Source organism: Achroia grisella, unplaced genomic scaffold (assembly GCF_030625045.1).
Source record: "Achroia grisella isolate CSIRO2021 unplaced genomic scaffold, CSIRO_AGI_Agris_v1 utg1954, whole genome shotgun sequence".
NCBI classification, from domain to species: domain Eukaryota; kingdom Metazoa; phylum Arthropoda; class Insecta; order Lepidoptera; family Pyralidae; genus Achroia; species Achroia grisella.
In genome coordinates this window covers 157,194-181,089 of record NW_026712699.1, presented here as the reverse complement: position 1 = coordinate 181,089, position 23,896 = coordinate 157,194, and the positions used below count along the sequence as shown (strand labels likewise).

At 32.8% G+C, this 23,896-nt stretch overlaps 1 protein-coding gene across 1 annotated transcript in view; it reads right to left on the bottom strand.

The window, feature by feature from the left end:
* Positions 1–23,328, bottom strand: part of LOC131841844 (uncharacterized) — a gene marked incomplete at its 3' end in the record, with an annotated part of 87,735 nt that extends 64,407 nt beyond the window's left edge. The window contains exons 1-2 of the mRNA XM_059190195.1: positions 22,864–23,328; positions 5,668–6,436 (exon numbers count right to left, since the gene is read on the bottom strand). Coding sequence (XP_059046178.1) covers positions 5,668–6,399 — 732 coding nt within the window. The remainder of the gene's footprint in view (positions 1–5,667; positions 6,437–22,863) is intronic.
* Between the last annotated feature and the right edge of the window lie 568 nt (positions 23,329–23,896).

Here is a 23,896-nt window from a genome sequence, read left to right as displayed (position 1 = left end):
TCTGCTCAGGAAGCATATAAATTTCATCAGTAAATAGATTAGAAATAGTTATATTTTCTTTGAAATAACATCTAATTATATTATTACAACACAAGGCCGTTTTATATAAACAATGTAATGATAAGATAACTTATCTATCACGATGATAGAGTCCGGCAGACCAATTGTGACTCACACGTATGAATCATCAAAGAAAACCTATCGATTTTAAAGTCGGTAAAAAATCGGTTAACCCAATCAACCGATTTTTTATTCAAAGTTTACTAAGCAGATCCTTCTAAGTATAATCATTCATTTCAAATCAAATCATAAAAAACTGGTTTTTAGTTCAAATTCATGTTATTATTTTGCAATATTAATTTTACTTTGTAATAAACTGACTCAAAAATTATAAACTTTGGAAAATTAATAATAATAATAATAATGTCGAAAATATGAAAAAAAAAATTTTTGGTGTGAGCCTATAAACTATAAACCTATTGTCAGACCTACTGGATATACATGCAAAATTTCATCTAATCGGTCGAGCTGTTTCAGAGGAATATAAACACGAAACCTCTGACACGAGAATTTCATATATTAGACTAGCTACTCGCCCCGGCTTCGCACGGGTGTACATGTATTATATATATACATAAACCTTCCGTAGTTTTAAAGATTTAAGCATACATAGGAACGGACCGACAGCGACAGCGACTTTGTTTTATACTATGTGATACGTCCCGATTACACAAACGCAGTTGCAGTCGTAAACCATTTTGTGCAACATTCAATTCAAACAATCAATTTATCATGTAGCGCCAGTCAGCATTACATGTACGGTAGATAGGAGAAAGTTAATACAATGGATCACGTAAGATTACAGTAGGTTGGCATTGTTGGTGCCAGATGTGCCCGCTTCAGCTCCGACTGTATACGGAGCCTCTAATTCTTAATCCAATAACCTAGATCCTCTATATATTAAATACGTGAAGCAAATCTTACTAATATTAAATAAATGCCAAAGTTTGTAAGTATGGATGTTTGTTACACTTTCACTCGGAACCTACTGAATGGATTTTGATGAAACTTTACACACAGTATTGTTTACAGTAATATAGCTCATCTTTTTAGCAGTAATTAGGTTATACATCAGATTAACATATAGGCTATAATTCACCAACCAAAACCAATTCTGCTCTATATGTAGTTTATGTAGCAAATCTTAAATTATGTGCATTTTGGAATGTCAACTGTAAGTCATTGACCATTCATGAACTCGGTAGATTCGTGGACCTACCCGCGACCACTACATTTAATTACATAATTACATGTTATGACATAAAACCGTATGTTCTCGCGTCCAAATATGACGTCACGCACTTTTAAGGCTAACTGTACTTAGAAAACGGTTAAGTAACCTTACCCTTGCACGACGAACCTCGTTCGGCATTGTGATAACTTAATTACCAATCAATTACTGATAAGGAAAATAATCCTAGGTCATATGACAGTAAACTGATAACTTGGTACAGGCGATACGAAACGCACAGTGTAATCTTCACTTGTTCACAGAGTAATCATAAAAAATTGTATAGAATCACAGAGTAATCACAAAAATTGTATAGAATCACAGAGTAATCACAAAAAATTGTATAGAATCACAGAGTAACCACACAAAAAATATTTAGAACAGAAAGGACTTGTTACTGACGATCGAAAGGGGTTCAAGCGCGATGTGCGACTCGTTCGAGCGTCTGCGCCGACCGCGCACCGTTCGTTTAATGTCACTGTCACGTCACGTCACGCGTGCGTAAGTTTCCTAGTTTACTGTAAAAACGTTGGGATCCACTTTGTAAATGGAATTCCGTGTCCGTATTCCGCATGTTTGTTCCTCATTCCGTGGAGATGGACTGAATGGAACGCCAACGAACCGTGGCTCGTAACCGTTGCACGTTTTTGTTTCGTGGTACGAGTAGTCGCGAATTTTGTTTATATTAGCGCGGTTACAAACTCGCTTTTAGATAATACTCTATCGGTATTACTCATAGGTTGGGACTGTTACACAGAGTCATCTATCCTTGGTAATATTATAAATAATAGAAACAACCGTTAGTTATTGGGAATTAATAGCGTCATTGCAAGCAATTACCATATCGGGTAAAGCTACACACGATTCCCCTGTAAACAGTCGGAGTTCTGGATCAATTGCACCAAATCAGATCAATTCCTGGTGGATTTTCTCTACTAGTACCTCACCTGCGTTAGTGCAGGCGCGTGAACATTTATCTTCCATTATCATCCACTAAAAATATTATAAAGTTACATTATGGGCGTGAAACTGAAAGCTGTACTAAATTTTATCAGAATTTCATGCTTTGTCGAATCATGCATGATATTAACCACAAAGGCCATCAGAGACTAATAGTTATTGTACATTATGTACATATAATAAAAATATTACAATTTGCCCTTCTAATATTAGTTTTGAGGTCAACAATGCCGTGAAAAACGAATATGTACTCATATTATAATTACTCGTACATCCACTCATTATAAGTAAAAAATTGATTACTGTGTTTACAATAAAGATATAAAAGATCTATAATTGCGGACTTAATAATGTAATACATAATAAATCAAATCATATATTCATGTAGGACAGTTTAGCCGTTTATGTGCATCAAGTTTTATCTATTCATACTTTTCCCAACCGTCCAGTATACAGATTCAATTGAGAAGAACTGGCTAGAAACTCAACTGATATTTTATACACGACTGCAAAACAAAGATTGGGAGAAATTTACAGTAGGGTAGTTGAGAATAGAACAGTAACTTGTATGTATGTGTAGTAAGATTGTCTATGGTCAGATTTACTTCATTTTTTTAAATTAAAAGGGTAAGTAATATCTGTATACGATACATATAATTCAAAGGTGACTGACGTAGTGATCTAACAACGACCAAACCACTTTAGGGGGGAAGGGGATTGTTAGTAATTGTCAGGTCGACCTCCACGCGGTTCCCCCTGGAAACCATCGTGTTCAATTCCTGGTGAATTTGTCACGATGGGCTAACTGACCTGACCTCATGCTCATTTTATCATCCTCCACTGGTGCCCCGCCAGCGTAAACCGTTAGCGTAGGCAGGTGTACCATTCCATTATCATCCACAAAAAAAAAGCTCAAACCACTGGACGGATCGGGCTGAAATTTGGCATGCAGGTAGATGTTATGACGTAAGCATCCGCTAAGAAAGGATTTTGATTAATTCTACTCCCAAAGGGATAAAATAGGGGATGAAAGTTTATATGAAACTTTGTCAATTTTAAAGCGAACGGGCTGAGACTTTGCATGCATAAAGCTACTATGACGTAGGCATCCCCTAAGAAAGGATTTTTGATAAATTCCACCCCTAAGGGGAAAAATTAACGCGAGCGAAGCCGCGGGAAAAAGTTAGTAATGTAATATAATTAATAGAATAGATTTTTTTATATTATTAATAATTTTATGGACAGACAGTGATCAGTTCTGATAACATGTATAGATTTATTTTTATATAGATAGTAGATTTAGGTTATATGGAAAGTACATCATAATGGACGGCCTCTGTGTTCAGGTATTTAAGCACACCGCCTTACTTCCGATTGTCGCGGGTTCTATTCCTCGCCCGGCACAAACATTTGTATTCATGTGTATGATTGTTTGTATCGGTCTGGGTGTTTTCTATGTATAATATGTATTTGCGAAAAAAAATTGTATCAGTTATCTAGTACCCACAATACAAGCTTTATCTAGCTTAACTTGGGTCTAGATGGCGCTGTGTTATTAAATATTACATTTCATTTGTAGAGAAAAAAGTAGTGAAATTGAAAAGGTACTGAAATCATTTGATAAAACCCAAATAATATGAAACATCTGTCCTAAAAGTTATATTTTGGGACATGAAACATCAAAAACATATGTCGAATAATTTCGCAATTTATTGTTATCTGATTATTTGTACAGTTGGCTTCAGAGGCTGAAAACATGTATTGAAATTCAAATGTGTGTACCAACTCTAACTGTGTAACTCTACATATCGGTCATACAATCATATTGTAATATATTGTATATGAATTCTATTTTTCGTTTATATTCATATATGGTATTATTTTTAACTCTTTATTCCTTACTTGCTGCTTCACTTGAACGAGCTAGAAACTAAACCGGTATGTTACCATTGATTATATTTTAGTCTTTTTTTGTAATATTAATATATGATAAGTGTAGTATTCTGAACTAATAAGTAAAGCCATCCAGGATCGTCTCCTAGTAATCGTTTACAGAGACACGGTATAACTTCAGAAGAATTTTTCCTGGTACATAATTTGGAAATAATTGAAAGGTATGTCCAGGTAACTTACTGTAAAAACATTGAATTCTAATTACGTACAGGTATATATATAATATATATATATGTATCATATAATTCATAATCACCTAACAAAAAATGTAATATTAACGAAAGAAGAGATGAATTTCTTAGCACTCCATGAATCTACCGTGCGGATGGCGGGTCCATAGTGTGGAAGAGAGGGAAACTCCGAGCAGTTCCAGGGACTTGTGTCCCGGGAGTAAATTTAAAAAATAATGTGGATTTTGAAATTAAAACTAACCGATAAATAAAGAAATTAACATCTATATTCACGCGAGATTTCTTAGGGAGTGAGAAAGATGTAATCCATAAGAAGAATTAGTACATTTTTAAAAAAATAATCGAGGATAGCAACCGTTTACCGCTGGAAGTTGAGAGAGCGTGGCAAACCACTGCACCGGTATGCAAGTCAATCGGATATACATGAAAATATCTTCATAAAACTAGTTTATAGACATGTACCGTTCAAAATTACTAATTGGCAACGGAAAAAATAACAGGATCACCTTTTACTTTGTACAGTAAAACAGTGATTCACATATATATGTTCAAGTATGCCGACCGTTTGTTTGTTTACAATATCTTTTACATATGCAGTGTAAACGTTCATATGGGTGAAATTGTACTTTTAAGTGATACTAGCCATATCCCGCTACTTTTGCTGCGGTAATTAAAATCAAACATCATTTTGTGTTGTGCTAAATGTTCCTAGGATATGACCTGTCTGTAAACATCCATGTAAGACTTTCACAAACTTTCACTTCAGTTAATATTAGAATTATTTATTATATAATAAATAATTTGATAAGTTTACAATATAAGATGTCAAAACGTTTTTTTTTTCGAACTATTGTAATACTTTTGGCCGCAACTGGCCTTTACAGCTTACCGAACGATAGGAGGCGATTGTAGATGGCACTAAACCCGTGGAAGTACTATAGGATACGACTTTAGTCTGAGAGCACCAATCAAATGGAATGTCTAAACGAGTGAAGTTTGATCCAGTAATATGTAATTTATTCAATAAATTTAAAATCACTTAATCACGATCAAATTTAACCAGTTACCGTCATTCCGGGTACGCACTGTCACTTTACTATGCCTTATGCTATATTTAAACTCATAGCTTTCGGTCACGATTGGACATAGTTATATATTGCGGAACAAAATATTCTTCTGATCGTTAATGTAATTAACATATATGAATTAGTTTAAGAATAACCTTTAGGCTCATAGATAATATAAGGAAAATCATAATAAAGCAAGACTTACCTTGTCACTGTCTGTTGGTAGCGTCCCATAGCCGTACCAACTTCTGGCTGCTCTGAGTCTCGGCTCCTCTTTAGGCGATAATAGACCACTGCCCCATCTCACCAGACCCTCAGCCACGGCAGCTACACTAGGCGTACTCGGGCTACCATTAGGAGAATTAGGAGATACCACCCCTTTTTCCGCAACAGGAGGTAATGTGGGTCGAGTGCAACCCGTTCGCCTCTCATATATCCTTTTACAAGGTTCATCTGCATCAGTCTCCAATAATCCTTTCTTATCGCTACCTCTCTTCACCTCCGAACCAACTCTTTTTACATCTTGATTAGAGGCCTTTTTAGGATCAGAATCTCTTCTCTTCGCGCTTTCATTAGACTCTTGTCTACACAATAACGCCTTTTTAAGACTCTCACTCGAATCATTTTTAGTGATGTGGCCTTTTTTGTCTGCCTCTTTATTTTTGTTGTCATCTTTGGATAAAAGTGCTCGTTTTAAGCTATCAGCGGAGTCCTGCTTGTGAATTAGCTTGCGAGGACATTCTGTATTGAGGGAGTCTGTTGTCTTTGATATGAGAAGTTTCGGGTAGTCGTATGTAACGTGGTCATTTGGAGGATTTAGCTCGAGGGAGCGTCTATTCTTTCTTTTGTCCGCTGGTGCTATTTGTGCTTTAACCGGAAGGAGCCGACGAGGCAACAAGCTGCGATGGTCAGCGAGTGGCGACTCCGGTCGGAACATGGTGGGCGACGCTACACTTCTGTTGACTCCGACTCGCCTATAACAAAAGAAGATAACAGTTACGACTATATTATCAAATAAAATAATTTATTTGCAGAATACAGTGCTTATATAGTTATATACAATATTAAATAAAATGTCCAGTCCAGTGTATTTGCAAATATTTTTATACTTTATCGTGTTCATGTCTGATTGTTTCATACATTTATAGCATTTTTACCTAGTGGAAAGTGACAGATATGAACTGCATCACGAGGCGCTCGAGGTGTAAGCATTAGCTACCATTCCTGAAGTTTAATGTACTGTATCCTGTAATTTGACTACCTTATCTCACTCTTCAAATTGGCATAAATCAAGCTGCCTAGCGGTACCAATAAATGAGACAGATGTACTCACTGAGATGACTTTGTACAAATCAACATCGGTCAATTGAGGTGAATTGCATTTTAAAGACGTGGGGATTACATGAGTCAATTAATTCCAGCATTAGTTCAAAGGGTCAATGGTAAAATTGCGATGGTTTAATAACAGATAAGCACAAATATGGTCACAGATAGCCACTAAATAAGTTTCGCTCGTTACTATGCCGTCAGATTGAAAAGCTGGACATTGTTATGGTATGCGTCAGTAATTACTTTAATCACTATTTACAGATCTCGTCAGTGTACGGAACAATCAGGTATATTTCCACTATGTAACCTCTTGTGATTGTTTCTATTAGAATCACGTAACTCGCGTATGCTATGCCACATTTAGATATGCACGAGTGTATTACATTAAATTGCAATGAGTCTGAGTGTATCGGAAATCTATTCTTATAGAATCGCATGTGCTGACACCATCAAAGTACTAAGAAAAGTTCTAACCCTAGTTATAAAGAGGGGAAAGTAATTGGGATAAATAGCCACATTACTGAAAATGTTCTGTGTCATGTCGACCTTCATGTGGTCCACCATAGTAGCCTTAGCCATTAATTCCTAGCGAATTCGCCATAATTAGCTTTCTGACAGTAAATTCAGTCCGTAGTCAGTCATTAAAAAACAGCTTACTACCCCATATATGATAACAGTTGTGAAGGGGGAAAGGGGGTTGTGGACTAATGACCCCATTGCTAGCAATGTGGTTATTAGTCCACAAGTGCAGGAGAACCTGAATGTACCATACGTTCAGGTTCTCCTGCACGTGGTGCCCCCTGGAGACCATCATGATGAATTATTGGTCAATTTACCACGATGGGCTAACTGACCTGACCTCGTGCTCATTTTATCATTCTCCATAGGCGGGTACACAATTCCATTATCATCTATAAGAAGAAAAAACTGTTGTAAAAACATAATTGTATTTTTCTACTTATAACGCTATTCTACAATTTCATTCATCTAAAAACCTCTCTGTTTCTTGTTTTGTGTTTGTTTATATCTCAGAGATATTACGCTAAGAAACATCTCAGTTTATCATTACCCATCCAGTATAATCACCACCTCCGATTCAGTTATACCTATTTCCTTACATTTCTAGAACATCACGAGGAAACTATAAACAGAGTTATCGTATATACGTCATGTACATAAGTAAAGCATAAGATTAATCAGGGTTATCACAACAGTGAAATGTCGAGATAGGAAGTGGACGTTGGAGATCGTGGAATAAGTTTGTATCGTTTCAAGAGAATCTTTAATTTTATTATTCCGATTCATAGTTTTTATATTAATAAAGCGGGGAAACAGATTTAAAAGAAAATGCACTAGTTGTCTTTCGTCAGAACTCAAATAGCTAGGCGACCGGCAGTGGTATTCTTTACCTGAAAGGTACCCTCTACCCTTCATAAAGACGCAAGGTACTGTATGAGCATTTGTCTTCATTAAAGAATATGTTGAACTGGAAAATAGGGTTAATAATTTGAATTTGAAGATTATTTTATTTTTTTAATTAATAAGATTCTTTCTGTCCATTTATAAATGCGCTAACATTTTAGACAAATAATTTTATTTTTCCAATTATTGATAAAAACTGCAAATACCTAATAAAAATGTTTTTGCGATATTAGGAAAAAAAACAGAACACTGTAGTACTCGAATCGTGGTTGTAAAAAGTTTAATTTAAATGAATAAAAATCCTTTAAGATGATTTTGAAGTGATCATACCGACTGCGCTAATGTTATACCCGGCGGTTGAAAGGAATGCAACGGATGAATTCAGGACATGACGTGGTGAATTCATCAGGAATTTATGCAAATAGATTTAAGGACTAAATTTATATTACACAACCCCCCTTCCTCCTCCCCAGCCCCTCAAGCCCCGTTCGAAATAAGTGCTACCTTTCCACAAATTTAAAACAGATGAAATAAAAAACTCCGCAGTTTCTAAGCCAATTAAATAAAGTGGCTGGACGAGCTTCGAGCACCTTTTTCTTTGTACCATCAAATTTGTCTAGAAAAATCTGTCTTTCGTGGCATAATTTACTTATACAAAAAATATATTAGATAAACTATCATTACTAAACCGAATGGTTAGTCGTTCCCTAGACAAATTGAATGTACTATTCAACTCTCTCTCTATATACACACTCTCTTTCTATATACACAAATATTGTAGTATATATCTATTTACATATTTTTTAATATCGACCACTAATTTAATAAAATTCGTATTTCGTATATGTATAATATGTATGTATACATATATATTTTACTCGTATTATATTATTTAGTGCTACACAACATAAACCTTAATAAAATCATTATTCACGAATTACAAACGGAAAATGAATAAACATTATGCAAATCACAAACCAGATACTGATAATACTGTTATTATTTTTATACTAGTATCTTCAGAAAAATAATGTAATGACTATATTATCCATACATTTACCTGTTTCTAATTTAGGGTCAATAATTGAAACGCAAAGTACGCTATAGTACAGTAGTTAAATCTATTTATATCTGTGGTATTATGATACCATTACTTGTTGCACAACTAACATCACGAATGTGAAAGTTTATAATGACGGCAAGCCAATTTTTTTTCTCCACAACCATCCGAAAGTGAAGGTCATGAACTCGGTTCAGAGGAGTTACAAAACAAAACTTGTTTTTGCCATTGATTTCCGTCTTGGAACATAAAGTTCATTTGGAGTCAACGCGGAATCAACTACACGTTGATATATAACTATATTTGTTGAACTGATTGACCTCAGATAATAATGAAGTTATAAGAATACAACTGTCAAACTTATAATGTCGAATAAAGTAAATAATTATTTATAATCTGTAACTAGATTATATAATAGTTCTAACAATTCCCATTAGCAACAGACTTTAATAGAAAACACACACTTATAATTATACTATAGAAATAAACTTCTAAAATGGTAGTGAAATGGCACTATTGTGAAAAAATAGGCATAAGCTTCCTATTTTACTGTCGTCAAAGTCAAGTCAAGTTACGGCAAAAATAATAAAATACACAAAAATACAATCAAATCAGACACCAACTATAATATGTCAGAAGAAAATTAAAAAGAATAGATTGAAGAACTCATTTTCAGTAACTGTAGGTACTTACAAGTTTGCTGGATGTTTTAGTTACGGTAAGTTCGCAAAATTATTATATCATCTAGATTAATCCTTAATGATCGTCAATTTCACTATGCTAGGTTTGAAGATATTTCGTTTAAAGATAAACCACCATACGACCTTTACAAGTGTAATAAATCATCATTACTATTAGTCTGTCCGTCCCTGTATATGCTTAAATCTTTGAAACTACGCAACGGATTTTGATGCGGTTTTTTTCAAGGGTGATTCAAGAGCAAGGTTTACATGTCATAATACATGTACACCCATGCAAAGCCGGAGCGAGTAGCTAGTAATATTATAATTACAAATCTTACTACTATATTACATTACTCAGAATTATTAAACAAGTCTGTTAGTATATCTTCCTGTAGATCAACAGATATTTACATACAGTAGGAGAGGGGATTGTTAGTAATAGCAGGCAGTAATGTTAACAATTTACCGTCAGGATGACCAACCTGTACTTTTACGCCGGAAGGATAAAATATGCGCCCTACCAAAAATAAATTTCTCCTTCACAAAAAGATTTATTTTTATAAAATTTTATAAATAATAATGAATTATGTCTAATAACAATTCACAAATACCAGTACATGGTTTATCATACTTTACATACGTCTATGATGATGCTAAAAAAATATGTGATACAGCTTAACTTAAAATTCATAATGGATGTGACGTCATTCTATAATATTACGAACTAAAATCTATGTTATTATCTATTTGTACCTAATTGAGTGCTCAGCAAAACATTTGTAGTTATTATTTTATTCACATAGAAATATAAATAGAAAATCCTCCTAGATTTTCTATTGTTTGCCAGTTCTTTATTGTTTTGTATATATTTTATTTTAAAACCAAATGTAACTACCGTAACCTTTCCTGAATTAAAATATTTCATTTAATTTTATGTTTATTAACATACTCATTTGCAATTTAGCGAAAAATATTGCGTAACATGCACACAAAAAATAACATCATTTGAGAACGTTGATTTTTTGAGTATACCTAACTTACAATAAATATTGAAATTTACACATTCAATATTTAAATAATATATTTGTTATACCTTGGCTTTGAGATAGATTATTTATTTTAGCCGTAACAAATAGTTTAACACCGATGTAATGTTAAACTGGCGAAATGTAAACGATTTATTCAGGTAATATTTTTAGCAACGCAAATCAACCTCGATTTGATGGGAATTAGAAATAACGAAGGATTTTGCGTCAAAGTCAGTATAAAATTGAAGAAATAAATACTAATGCTATTGTGGGAATGAATTGTTATTATGACCCCATTACTAGAAAATTGAAAAACAGCGCTGGAAACCGTGTTTCTAGCATTATGCTGAGTTGTCGTCCACATTAACACAGTGACGTAACGCGTAACTTGTTGTTTATTTTTATTATTTTATATTATGTATGTGTTAAGAGCCAATTTCTATTGTATTGAATAGGGTAGAGTCATGTATACGACATTATGTTCAAAACATCTGTTAAATCATATTTACTGAGCAGAGCCTATTACTCACTAAACGATTACTTGAATGACGAGCATGCATGACAATAGTTGTTCATGCACTTGATTTTCATTTAATGTTAGACATAGACACCTATATAAATATACATTGTAAATTAACTGGCTTTTAAAAAAAAAATGTAATTCAATTGAGTTTCTTGCCAGTTCTTCTCAATTGGATCTATATACCGAACTGTACAAAAATTAAAATTAAAATATAAAAAACTTGACGTTCATAAGCTAATATGTCCTACATGAAAAAATGATTTTTGAATTTTAATTACTATGGGGGATACTAATATAATATATATATATATGGAGTATACTACCAACAAACCGTAACCATTATGGATAATTCAATGCACCACTATGGACTAAGTTACATTTCATTCATATTCATTCACATTTCGCTGTTGCGCAAATACAAGAGGGAGTTAAATAATTTATGACGCTTAATGTGATTGACGCTCTGGTAAAAGTTAAGAAACTCTCCTAAGCTATAAATATCATAAAATATTTTCGCCATCATATTTCCGCCCATTTGACTTTGTGAAAACAATAGCTAGAATACTCAAAAATATAAATAACGCCTAATTTGCGGAACAATACCAAGTACAAAGGAGTGAATAGTAAAGGTTGGTATATATATGTATATTTATAAACATGCATGAGAAGGCGTATATATAATAAGTGCTCTTAGACTTAACGTGAATTCCATAATGTTATTCAAGTATATAGGCGACAGTTACCACTTACTATCAGGTGGGCCGTCGGCCATTTCAATTACATTAAAAAAAAATACGAATAACCATATTGCACAAAACCATAACAATCAAGATATGAATGTAATTATACAGAGTTAAGTAACTCTAATTGAATGTCTAATATCTTGATAAATTGCAAGACCTAACGATGATGAAAGATATACCTTTAACAATCGATAAAAGCAATCGAAATTTGACACATAATATGGTGCAGTGAATCAAATAATTTTGGACCCTATATATCTTAGGCATAAGTCTAAAATACTGAAATTCGTATCAGTCTAATCGATCAATCTCGCCAACGATCGGATTCGTTGTGAAATCATTTATCTGATTAGAACATATGGAAATTTTATTACATTTAATTCATACTCTTACTTTCTTTTTCTACTTTGCTCTCGGTATTAAGTTAAGCGAAAGTGTTCATTAGAATTTTTCGTTTTTGCTATGCTCCCAAGTGGCGTAGCGTGATGTTTCATATCCTATTATCTCCTTCAAAATTTGGGCTATCAAATGGATAAAGTTTTTTCAAAATCCGATCAGTTGTTTTTAATTTTAGCACGTTCGAACTAACAATCAGTTCTGATTTACATTAATATAGATTATTAATTCAAACATTAAAAATCATGATATACCTAGTTTCTCAGTACCGTACGAAAGTTTCTCCATAAAAATATTCCGTTACATTCACCTGTGTTGAGGTAATTTGCATGTAGAATAGAATTGTTTATAGTACAAAGAATAAATTGCAAAGTTGCGTGTAACGGAACGAACAGTTATTAATGATCTTAACATAAGTATCCGTTTGTTGTAACTAGGTGTTGAAGAGAATATATACTTTTATGCTAATGTAATGTAGTATTCCTAGAAAGACTTGCCACGGAGCCAAGACGCCCTAGTCTAAGTATAGAAGAAGCAACGCATGAAGTTTTTTTTATAGCATAGTAACAAACGAGCTTGCGGTTCACCTGACCTGATGGTCAGTGATCGTTCGCAACACTAGGGAATTGCAAGGATTGAAGGATTAAACTATTATATTGACCATCCGTAAAATATTTCCTAAGAGCAGAAAAAAATTAAGAATGTATGGTACTTGTTAATTTGGTTTGTATTTATTCAATCAAGACCACTATCAGTTTGATGGTTTTCAGAGACTGCTATCAAAACTCGAGATGTTCATTCTCAAACTGTTTGTTTGGACGACAGGGCTGGTAGTGGAAGAAAAACTAATACAAATAAAAATCTACGAAAAGTACAAGATTTACTACCATTTTCACCATGTGAAATTGACATAATGATCCAATACCTTGATTGATGATGGAGTAAGAACACAATGCCAGTATCTCTGTCCATCTCCAAGTTACTCCAAGAGTCGACTACGAGATAAAACTACTAATAAAACCCGCTTATGCCGGATGGAGTACCTCTGAATTCGAAGGCTACCCATCTAGTGTTGGATTCATTTCCACCCTAAAGGAACTAGCCATTGTGTGAGAGCCTTTAAAAATAATATTGTGTAATTGGCCTGGTGACAAACACACACTACAATCCGTATACTATTTCAAAACGCTTTAAAAAATGACATCTCTATGAAGCTGAATCTTCAGTTACAACCCTCACTGATCTAAACTATATATATACCAAAATCTAGCATACAAAAATACAATACAGCTGCTTAAAAATATAATATAACAATAATAAGCCTTCTCTTAATATTAATAAGTCTGATTTTCCCTCGGGTTGCAATAAAAAAATAAAAACTGTGTAACTGGCAACCCTGCGAGTGTGGGCGGCGGGCAAGCGCCGATCGACGCTGACGTGCAGTGTACAAACAGTAATGATTTAAAACAATCTTCAGCGTTCAATTTTAATCGCCATACACTTTTAATTTATACACTATATGTAGAGAACAAAAAGGTATATATTTGTATTTATTTTTAAATTTTATTGAGGAGTTTGGACTATAGACCTGTAGGACTGAGATCTACATAGAAATATTTGTTATAGATAAACTAAAATGTTAATAATGTGATCCACAATACCGGGAGTTTAGGTATATCTTGGTGATCAATAAAGTTAGTATGATTGTACAGGATTAATCATATTAATATAAGGACTGTAACAGTATGTAGCCTGCGCTGAGTGTTGCCACCAAATAATATACACATATATAATAAATTGTATACTATTATAATGTATAATTAGTTGTCAATAAATTTATTTTCCTTCTTTTTTCTTACAAACAGAACTTTTTACCTCACTGCGAATGAATACGCGGAAGGAAGATTATGAAAATATTCTCTATTGTAAAATTTTATATATGTATGGAGAAGCGTGGATAAGTTTTATTTGTTAAAACACAGATAATTTTTGACGATAAAACCTTAATAACATTCAAACCTAAAATTAAAAGAACCACGTTATACAGACCACTAGGCAATCACCAGTTTATTAGAAGCTTATACCAAAATGGAACAAACCAGTTGTAATTGGATAACAGGAAAACCATAGGAGTAGTCAATAATTAATCTGTGTCAATATATTTTAAACAAAATAAATGTATTTTATTAATAGGAATTACACTAAAACAAACGTTCTAAGTACAAATTCGTCATATAAGCATTTAAATAGCTATAATATTAATGACAAATTCATGCGGTTTCTTACTCATTCAAATTAATATTGCTACAATGAATGAGTATTGATGATGAATGATGACTACTATACTAAAGCATAATATTACTATAAAAAATATATAAATATATCTATATATAACTACCTGAATTTGCATAATTTGTATCATCTGAAAACGAAATCATTTAAGACGCTACCAAAATATGGCCTAAGAATCCGTTACATACAAAATGTATAGAACGAGAAATACGTATACTTCAATTTTTTTTAATGTCATAATAAATTATTAGCTAGGCTGCTATTCAGAGATGAAGTAAATCAAATGTCAAAAAGAATATTCTCTTATAAATAATGTACTTAATCGACATTATGTTGTGTATATATTTTTTGTAAACATATACATAACGTAAACATTATATGTATGTATTTACAGAAAAAACATACCCAGACCCATAAAAACAATCATACTCATTAATGTAACGCGCGAGGAATCGAACCCGCGGCCATCGAAAGTAGAGCGGTGTGCTAAACCGCTAGACCACCGAGGCCGTCGAATTTATTCACAACCATGGTGAAATTTCGATAGGCACCACGAATAGGTAACTAATTGTTTACGTAACTCGGTATAATGGTGTATTATGTTATGACACGTGTCGTTATATAACCATACAAACAAAATTGAAAGTGTCATCAACAATAACTTTCACCCAAACTTGTATCGCTGAGTCGAATCTATTTAATTTCTTTACTTAGTCCGGCCACACACATACTGGATACTGTGAGTAAAACGTCAGATCATTCTCGAACTACATTCTGTTACTAAAATACAGAAACAGAATCATTATTCGTTTTCTACAGATCAAATTTAGAATGTTTTCTTTACATAGTTCTAATATATAAAATATACTACAATTATATACTATTCGCTAATATCATACCCATTCTATAAACAATTTTATTAATAAAATCATTAATCAATTAATAGATAGCATTGTGTATTTAATTTAATTTACTCAATCTATAATTCTCCATCAACAACTACTACTCGCAGACGACACCACTATTTTACAAATAAGACAAAATAATAAAATTCACAATAAGCAATACATAATTATTTAAAATCAAAATTTAAGCAAGTTTCTTGCAATTTATTCATTTTATGCGTCATTTTGATAAAAAAAAACCGTACGAATATTAATAAATATCCCACAAATAAGTAAACAGAAAACCGGTAGGTGTGAGACCAGGCTAACATTTACTTCTATTTACTGCATTACAAATATACGATGTAATTATTATAATCATACGTAACTAGCCAACTATGTTAGACTCTACAACTTCATTAATTAATATTTTAATGATATCTAATATTCATTTGACTGTCTCGTTGGTTGTTTAGAACACCGCTTTACTTCCGATGGTCGCGGGTTCAAATATTTGTATTCATGAGTATGACTGTTTGTATCAGTCTGGGTGTTTTCTATGTATATTATGTATGTATTTACAAAAAAAATATCTAAGTATTTCTATCAGTTGTCTAGTACCCTTAGCTCAAGCTCAGCCTACCGTGGGAATAGATGGCGCTATGTTAATTATCTAGAGTCATTTACTTGTCTAGAATCTAAATGTTACAGTTACGCAAGGACGACATTTGATATTATTTATCAAATATTAGAAGAACGTTTAATCAGTTTTTGAAATTAAAAAAGAAAAACAAAAGTTTATTCCTAGTTTGTCTTATCTGAAGTATATAACCGGACTACATAATACTATAGGGACCGTGATAAAAAATTATAACTTGCAGAAGAAACCGAAAAGTGAAGAAATAAATATTTTCAGTTCAGTTTCAGTTTGAATTTTTGATGTTATTTACCGATGCTGTACATGTATTGATGGATAAACAAATGGGTTATCTCATGGCTTTAGACATGTCTTTTGCAGTCATCTATAAAATAAATGATACGGCAATGAGACGTCAAAAAAATATATAAATTGTAATAACCTCGAAAACGAAGTTGCATTTTTTAGCGTTCCATATTCAAAGCCTAAAAATCAGAGCGGTCAATGGCTGTGAACCAGATGATCGGATCAACCGATCCTATAAAATAGCCTATAAATCTCGGGCAAGTCTATCAATTTCGGCGATTTACTGCTATTACCGAGTCACTAACCGATGTTCGGCTAAATTTAGCATTTAACCCACTTTCGAGTTCAATAAGTGGAAAAATACTTAATGCAGTTGGTTGCTTTCTAAACAATAACATTGTGTTGTTTGAAAAGTATTCAAATTTACTTTTTTCTACTCTTTAGTTTAATTGTGGAAATAAACTTGAGCCAACTAACTGACTCATCCATCAAAACCACTAACTATTCTGGAAGTCCTATAAATATAAGATTTAAGTAGCTAAAACTTAGAAATCATTTTTTTTTTTCAGGAAAATAAAAGCACTGTTAAAATTTAAAAGCAACATGTTATTAAAGTACACTTATACACCCAAATCCTTACAGCTATTTCTGAAATACTATTATATATTTTTATATGTACAATGTACATATATATACAAACAAAAGCTGCTACGTTTTATATTTCAATGTACAAGGTTTCATGTAGTGAACACTTGGTAATTGCAAAAATCATTCGCAAATTGTATTGTGATTTGAGATTTAACACGTAGCATTTAAGTGTCAAAATAAACAGAAAACAGACTAATGTACGTACAACACACAGACGTGGTCTTCCGGTTTGTTCTTGACTTAACTATAATTATGCCGACATTGACAAGGGCAATGATATTGCTTTTTCTGATCCAATAGAACAATTTAAATAACATAATCTTCATAATATTTCATTACAGCAAGTGTTTATTGTATGATGAGAGGATGTTTTTTGTCGGTGCCCTATCGTATTACCATAAATGTGTCTTACAAGGTGCAACACTTGGGAGCAAACGGAAAAAGACACAGTTTTTACATAAAAAATTTTTTTGCCAATTTTACAAGTTTAAAAAAGGGGCGTGTGGTGTCCTTTACATCTAAGTGCAGACTGGTTCGCCAAGATGGGCTACCTAACCTGACTCCATTTGAATCATATCTTCACTTGTGCCCGGCACACGCGGGAGCACCATTCTTTATTCATCTATTAAAAGAAGTAATTTTACCTCTACGCACTAACCACAGGTCTTGTTTGATAATAACTACCATGAGGACCCCTTAGAAGCTACCGCGGGTTATTCACAACTGACCACATGCTCATCCTACCATCACTAATGGCTGCATGTTCCCGACCCTTACAAAACCTGCTACAATGACTCAACAATAACTAATTAAACTGGAGGAAAATTTGTCCAGTACAGTTAATTAGACGCCTTATCCCAAGGCGACTAATTAACTTTTCACATTAGACAGTTTTTTAAACAAGTTTATTCTAGTATTCCACGTAATTGAAAAACTTGATTTTTAGAAAAAATAGAACCTATATATGTGATCTCATACACAATAATGGAAGCGGAATTAAACAAAATAATAATAATAATAATATATTCAAGTAGTAAAGAAATGGACTTCCGCAAAATAAGTATTAAGATAAAAAAAAAACCCATCTTACCATCCTCTACGGGAGTCCAGCCAACCATTATACCTTTACTGCAGGCTAAGAAAGGGCTAGTAGCGAACAAAAGAATGGTCTTTTGTTTGCTAGTCGTCGCTTATGTACTTATGCCATTTTGATAAGAAAATTAATGGTAACAGTATCCGTACTCCACATGAGAAGTTCTTTCTCTGTCTTTATCATATACCTACAAATATTCCATTGAAATTGCACAGTCATATGCTACCGGCGTCATTAGTAAATAAAATACTACTTAACTAAAAATATATAGACGTTTGTATTAGCTTATTTGCGTAACTATCAGTTTTAGTAGAAATGTAATTCAAATCTAAATTCCTAACTACACATACTGCGTCTTATATATTACATTGGATACATTTTAATTTCGATATTTCACTTTGAATTTTCAATGTTCGGCGTGCCATAGGAATCGAACAAATTCTATCTATCAGGAATTATTATAAATTTTAAAAGATATAATAAAAATAAATACGCCAATAAATTAGCCCTAAATCTTCTAGATACAAGTGCTAATTTATTCCGTCTGGAGAGCGAATGTCTGGCCAAAATATAAGTACTTCCTTATTATTTTACTCCTTCCTTAAAAAAAAAAAAAAAGGATTCACGTCAATGGACGCGATATCAAAAAAAACAAATATCTATAAATCTGATTATAACCATAAGCCTAATGGCAGACAGAAAGATAAAATCACTACTACTAATCACAACAACTGATTCACTCTTATATAATTCTCAACCAGTCGGTTGTATACTTAATATTTTCTCTATTTGAGTATTCAATTGATAGTTTGTATTCACACACTTCAACTTAAAAATGTAACAACAAAATTATTTAAAAAAGCAACACGCAAGTGTTATTCATTCTTCTTGTAATGAGACAGCTTTACGAATGAGCGGTAGATTAAAAAAAATGTGATGACTATTCAAAAGTGTGTTTGTTTGTATGTAAGTTCATTTGTATAAATGATTTTTGATAAAAGAAATAATAAATTTTGTTGTAAGTTATTATTGATGGATCTTGTGTAAAATAATACAGTGTGATATATTTGACCATCCTTGACGCTATGGTCTATGAAGCTGAATAGTGGTATTGTATGTGTCTAGTACTGAGGAGTAAGGCGAAAGTAGCTTGGGGCGGCGCTAGCGCCGGTCCATAAGTGAAAGTGATGAAAGCCGGCCGCGGAAACCGCTTTCTTCTACCCTTGTCAATGAGTTAATCCTTTTTGTTACATCACTAGCTATATCTACGTGAAGCAAAAACTTTGTATCGAACCTGTTAACGAAAACTGCGCGGACGGTGGAGTATGAAATTTAGCACACTTAAATAATGGTGTATGTGTGAATGTAGAATGAGTACTAACCGCTAACATAAAATATGGTATTAAATTAATATAAAATACACACACAGGCATTGGTATATACTCTTTTGTTTATGGTCAAAGTGTGTGGTCAAATTATGAATAGATTAATACCGTTTGTCTATAGGCTTATTTAATATTAAATTAATTATTAATATATCGTGCTATGTTGGATTCAAATATATCTAGACAATGTGGCCATGTCAAGTGATGCATTTACCACAATATTGTTGTCCCATCTACATATCTATACACAGAAATAAAATTGCAGTGTCGGTTTGTAATATTGAAATAACCATTTTTACTATATGCATGTAAATATAAATCCGGTACATACAACAAAATAACATTTTTTGTCTGGTTGTTCCGGCTAATCTCTGAAATGGCTGGACCGATTTTGACAGGACTTTTTTGGCAGGTAGCTGATGTAATGAGTAACTTAGGTTACTTTTATTTTAGAAAAATGAAGTTAAATTCCACGCGGAGGAAGTCTCGGGAACATCTAGTTATTAATGAATTAGGTATATTGTATATAGTTTATGTGTATGTGTAGTTTTGACGAAAAGTTACCACAGAGTTTGTTAACTATAATGCGCCACTTATTAATATCTCAGTTTGCCTTGCGGTTGATTGTTAGAGGCCCTTTGGTGTTAAATTCGCAATATGTATATTTATATATTTGTGCATTAAACTTAAAATCTTGATAATATTATAAACGCGAAAGTTTGGGAATTTGGATGTTTGTTACTTCACACGAAAACTACTGAACGGATTTTGATGAAACTTTACAGTACTTAATATAGAATAACACATAGGATATATTTTCTATTGAACTTTAATGTGAGTAAAACCGGGGGCACATCTAGTAAGTAAATAAATTTAACTTGCTCTTCAGTGGAATACTTATATCTATATATATATATATGTATAAAATAAACCTATAACATAATGGTATATAGTTATTATATATGTTGATGTAATTATACATTTATTATCAATCTAATATAGATGAGTACTGAATAGTCAATGTCTATATAATTACAGAATTAATATATATATATATATATATATATATATATATATTAACTATGCTTAGCCTCTCTTCTGCAGAGGAGCTAATTATTGGACTTGGACACTATAGCCCCATAGTGAGAAGTCCTGTAATTGGTCTCGCAGATGTAGTGTTGTTATTTTGGCAGCTAACAGTTGACCATATCCATAGACAGTGATGACAATTAAAAAAAATGTTGTAATGATACCTAATTAAAAAATATATAATATATGTGATTACATACTGCACTTATTATCTCAGTAGGGCAAGTGGGGGACTTGCCCTACCGAGATTATGTGATTTCATATGCATACATATTTGTTGTTAAACTATAGATACAGAATTTTGTGTAAATATTTACTCATTAACAATAATATACAGAATGGGGCAAGGGGATTGTTATTAATGTGGACTGATGATCTTATTGCTAGCCTTGTACCATATCAGGTTGCCCTCCAAGGGGTTCCCCTGGAAACCATGATAATAAACTCTTGGTGAATTTGTTATGATGGGTTTTTTTTTTTTTGGATGACAATGGAATGGTGCACCCACCTGCGCTAACGGTTTACGCTGGCGGGGCACCAGTGGAAGATGATAAGATGAGCATGAGGTCAGGTCAGTTACCCCATCGTAACAAGCTCACCAGGAATTTGTTATGATGGTTTCCAGGGGGAACCTCGTGGAGGTCAACCTGACATTGTACATTGCTAGCAATGGGGTTATCAATCCACATTACTAACAATCCCCTTTCCCCCTTGTTATGATGGGTTAACTGGCTGGGTATGCTCATTTTATCAGCCTCCACTTTTGCCCCACCAGGGGAGGCTGCGCCAGCACCACCATTAGCGCAGGCGGGTGCACCATTCCATTATCATCCATGAAAAAAAATATATACATTATTTACCAGTCAATGTCTAAGAACTATCTTGAAGGTGCAAGAGAAAAGTGATGTAAAAAATTAAATTTAGTACTCCTAACATGAATATATATACTATATTCATAATACAGTTGAAACAGGGAATGTAAGAGAAATACATATTACGCCAACCCCAAATAAATGGGATAAGGAAGAAGCAGGTGATGATGTGAGGTATTATGATTATAATACAGTAATAAGAGGAATTTGTCAGGAGTGTAAAAGTACAACATAATAAATATATTTAGTATTAAGTAAGATAAGAAAGCTATAAATAACTGTATTCTAATAGATAGGTAAAAATGGAATGATCCTGAAAATATATGTTAAAGGATAAGAAAAGAAGTAAAAAATGAGGAAAGGAAGAAATATTATAGACAAATATAAATTATAAGTAAATAACATATTATTATTAACTCTACATTATCTTTGATTGATTTAATGTGAACACATTTCATTCCATATGAAGTAGGGATAATTTAATAATATAATACTAACAGGCACATATTAGGCTATGAAAGTTATTACATTTAATATGAAAACTAAACTACATCTTTACATTACACATATATTAAAGTTTAGGTAAGTAATTAGCATTAAACTTTTTTATCAAAATATTTATTAGGTAGACCCAATTTATTCATTTATCAACTAATTGTCACAAGCTAGAAATATATTCAAAAACATATTAGGGTGTACCCTATTAGGTTCATCTTCATGTGGTTCCACCTGGAAGCCGTTGAGAATAAATCCTGATAAATATGCCATTCAAACTGACCTGACTTCATCATCTTCTTTTAGAGGTGATGTGCCAGTATATAAGGATAATACAAAAAACTGCATCACCATACCATCAGCCATCAATAAAGAAATACCAATTAATGTTTAATTTAGTGCCAAAATCAGGTATGCAAAGTATGTTTGTTCCCTATTCCACTTAGTTGTTCAGTAATCATTAATATAGTAATGATAAGTGAAGCCACTTAATTTAATGCAATACTAAATACATACCGGCCGAGTATCAACGTCGCAGATGTGACGAGGAGTCAGCATAGCTCACTCACACGACTCGAACGACAAACAAATAGCTGACACAACACCAATTTACACTGCAGCATTGAGCAGTACACAATACACATCTCTCTAAAACACTAACAACACGATTTTCGTCTAAAAACACCAAGAACACCGCATAAATCAACAAATCCCGTCGATATTTTACACAATGTACACAAATAAAACACCTCTACCTACTTGCGAAACCGATGTATTGTCAACTATTTACATCAAGTTATCTCAATTTACAGAATTTGATTCTTTTCAAAATTAATCGGAGAACACAATACAACATTATTAATAAAAATTAAGCTGTAGCAGACCATTAAATATTTGATTCCTTTTGATATTACAAAATTAAAGTCTCAACTGACTACAGGAGATCATATTAGGACGCGAAACTAAAGAAAACTGGTTATGTTTTTGTGTATGGAATGAAAATGGAGTGGAATTAAGATTCGTCCCGTGAACTACTTGTAATGTCAAACTGCTGACTTTGACATCTTGACAGTGACGATTATTTGTACTTTTTATTTTTTATGTTGTGACTTGGAAATGTATATTTTAGCCTTGTTCTTTTCATTTGCACTTTTATTTTTAACTGTAAAAATTTACCGTAATTACTAAAATTAATTAATTACGCGCGTCTACATATCGCTCTAAGACACAAAAACAAAATTATAAGAACTATGGTTTCATACTATTATATGCTATACGTCTGTTGTGTCATAACACAGTGGCGCTACCTACATTTACATTATTCACTCGTTAGTCGCTAAATTACGTTTATGGTACAAAATATGGTACGTTTATATGTTTTTACTTGTTCAGTGACAAGATTAAATATAGATTACGTCTGTATCTAGACTTTAGAGCGACTAGAGACTAGAGAAAAGTTAATATTTATATTATTAACAAAAAACCCTTACAAGATTTTTTGTTAATAATATAAATATTGAGATATCTGCGAATTTAATAGCCTAATTCA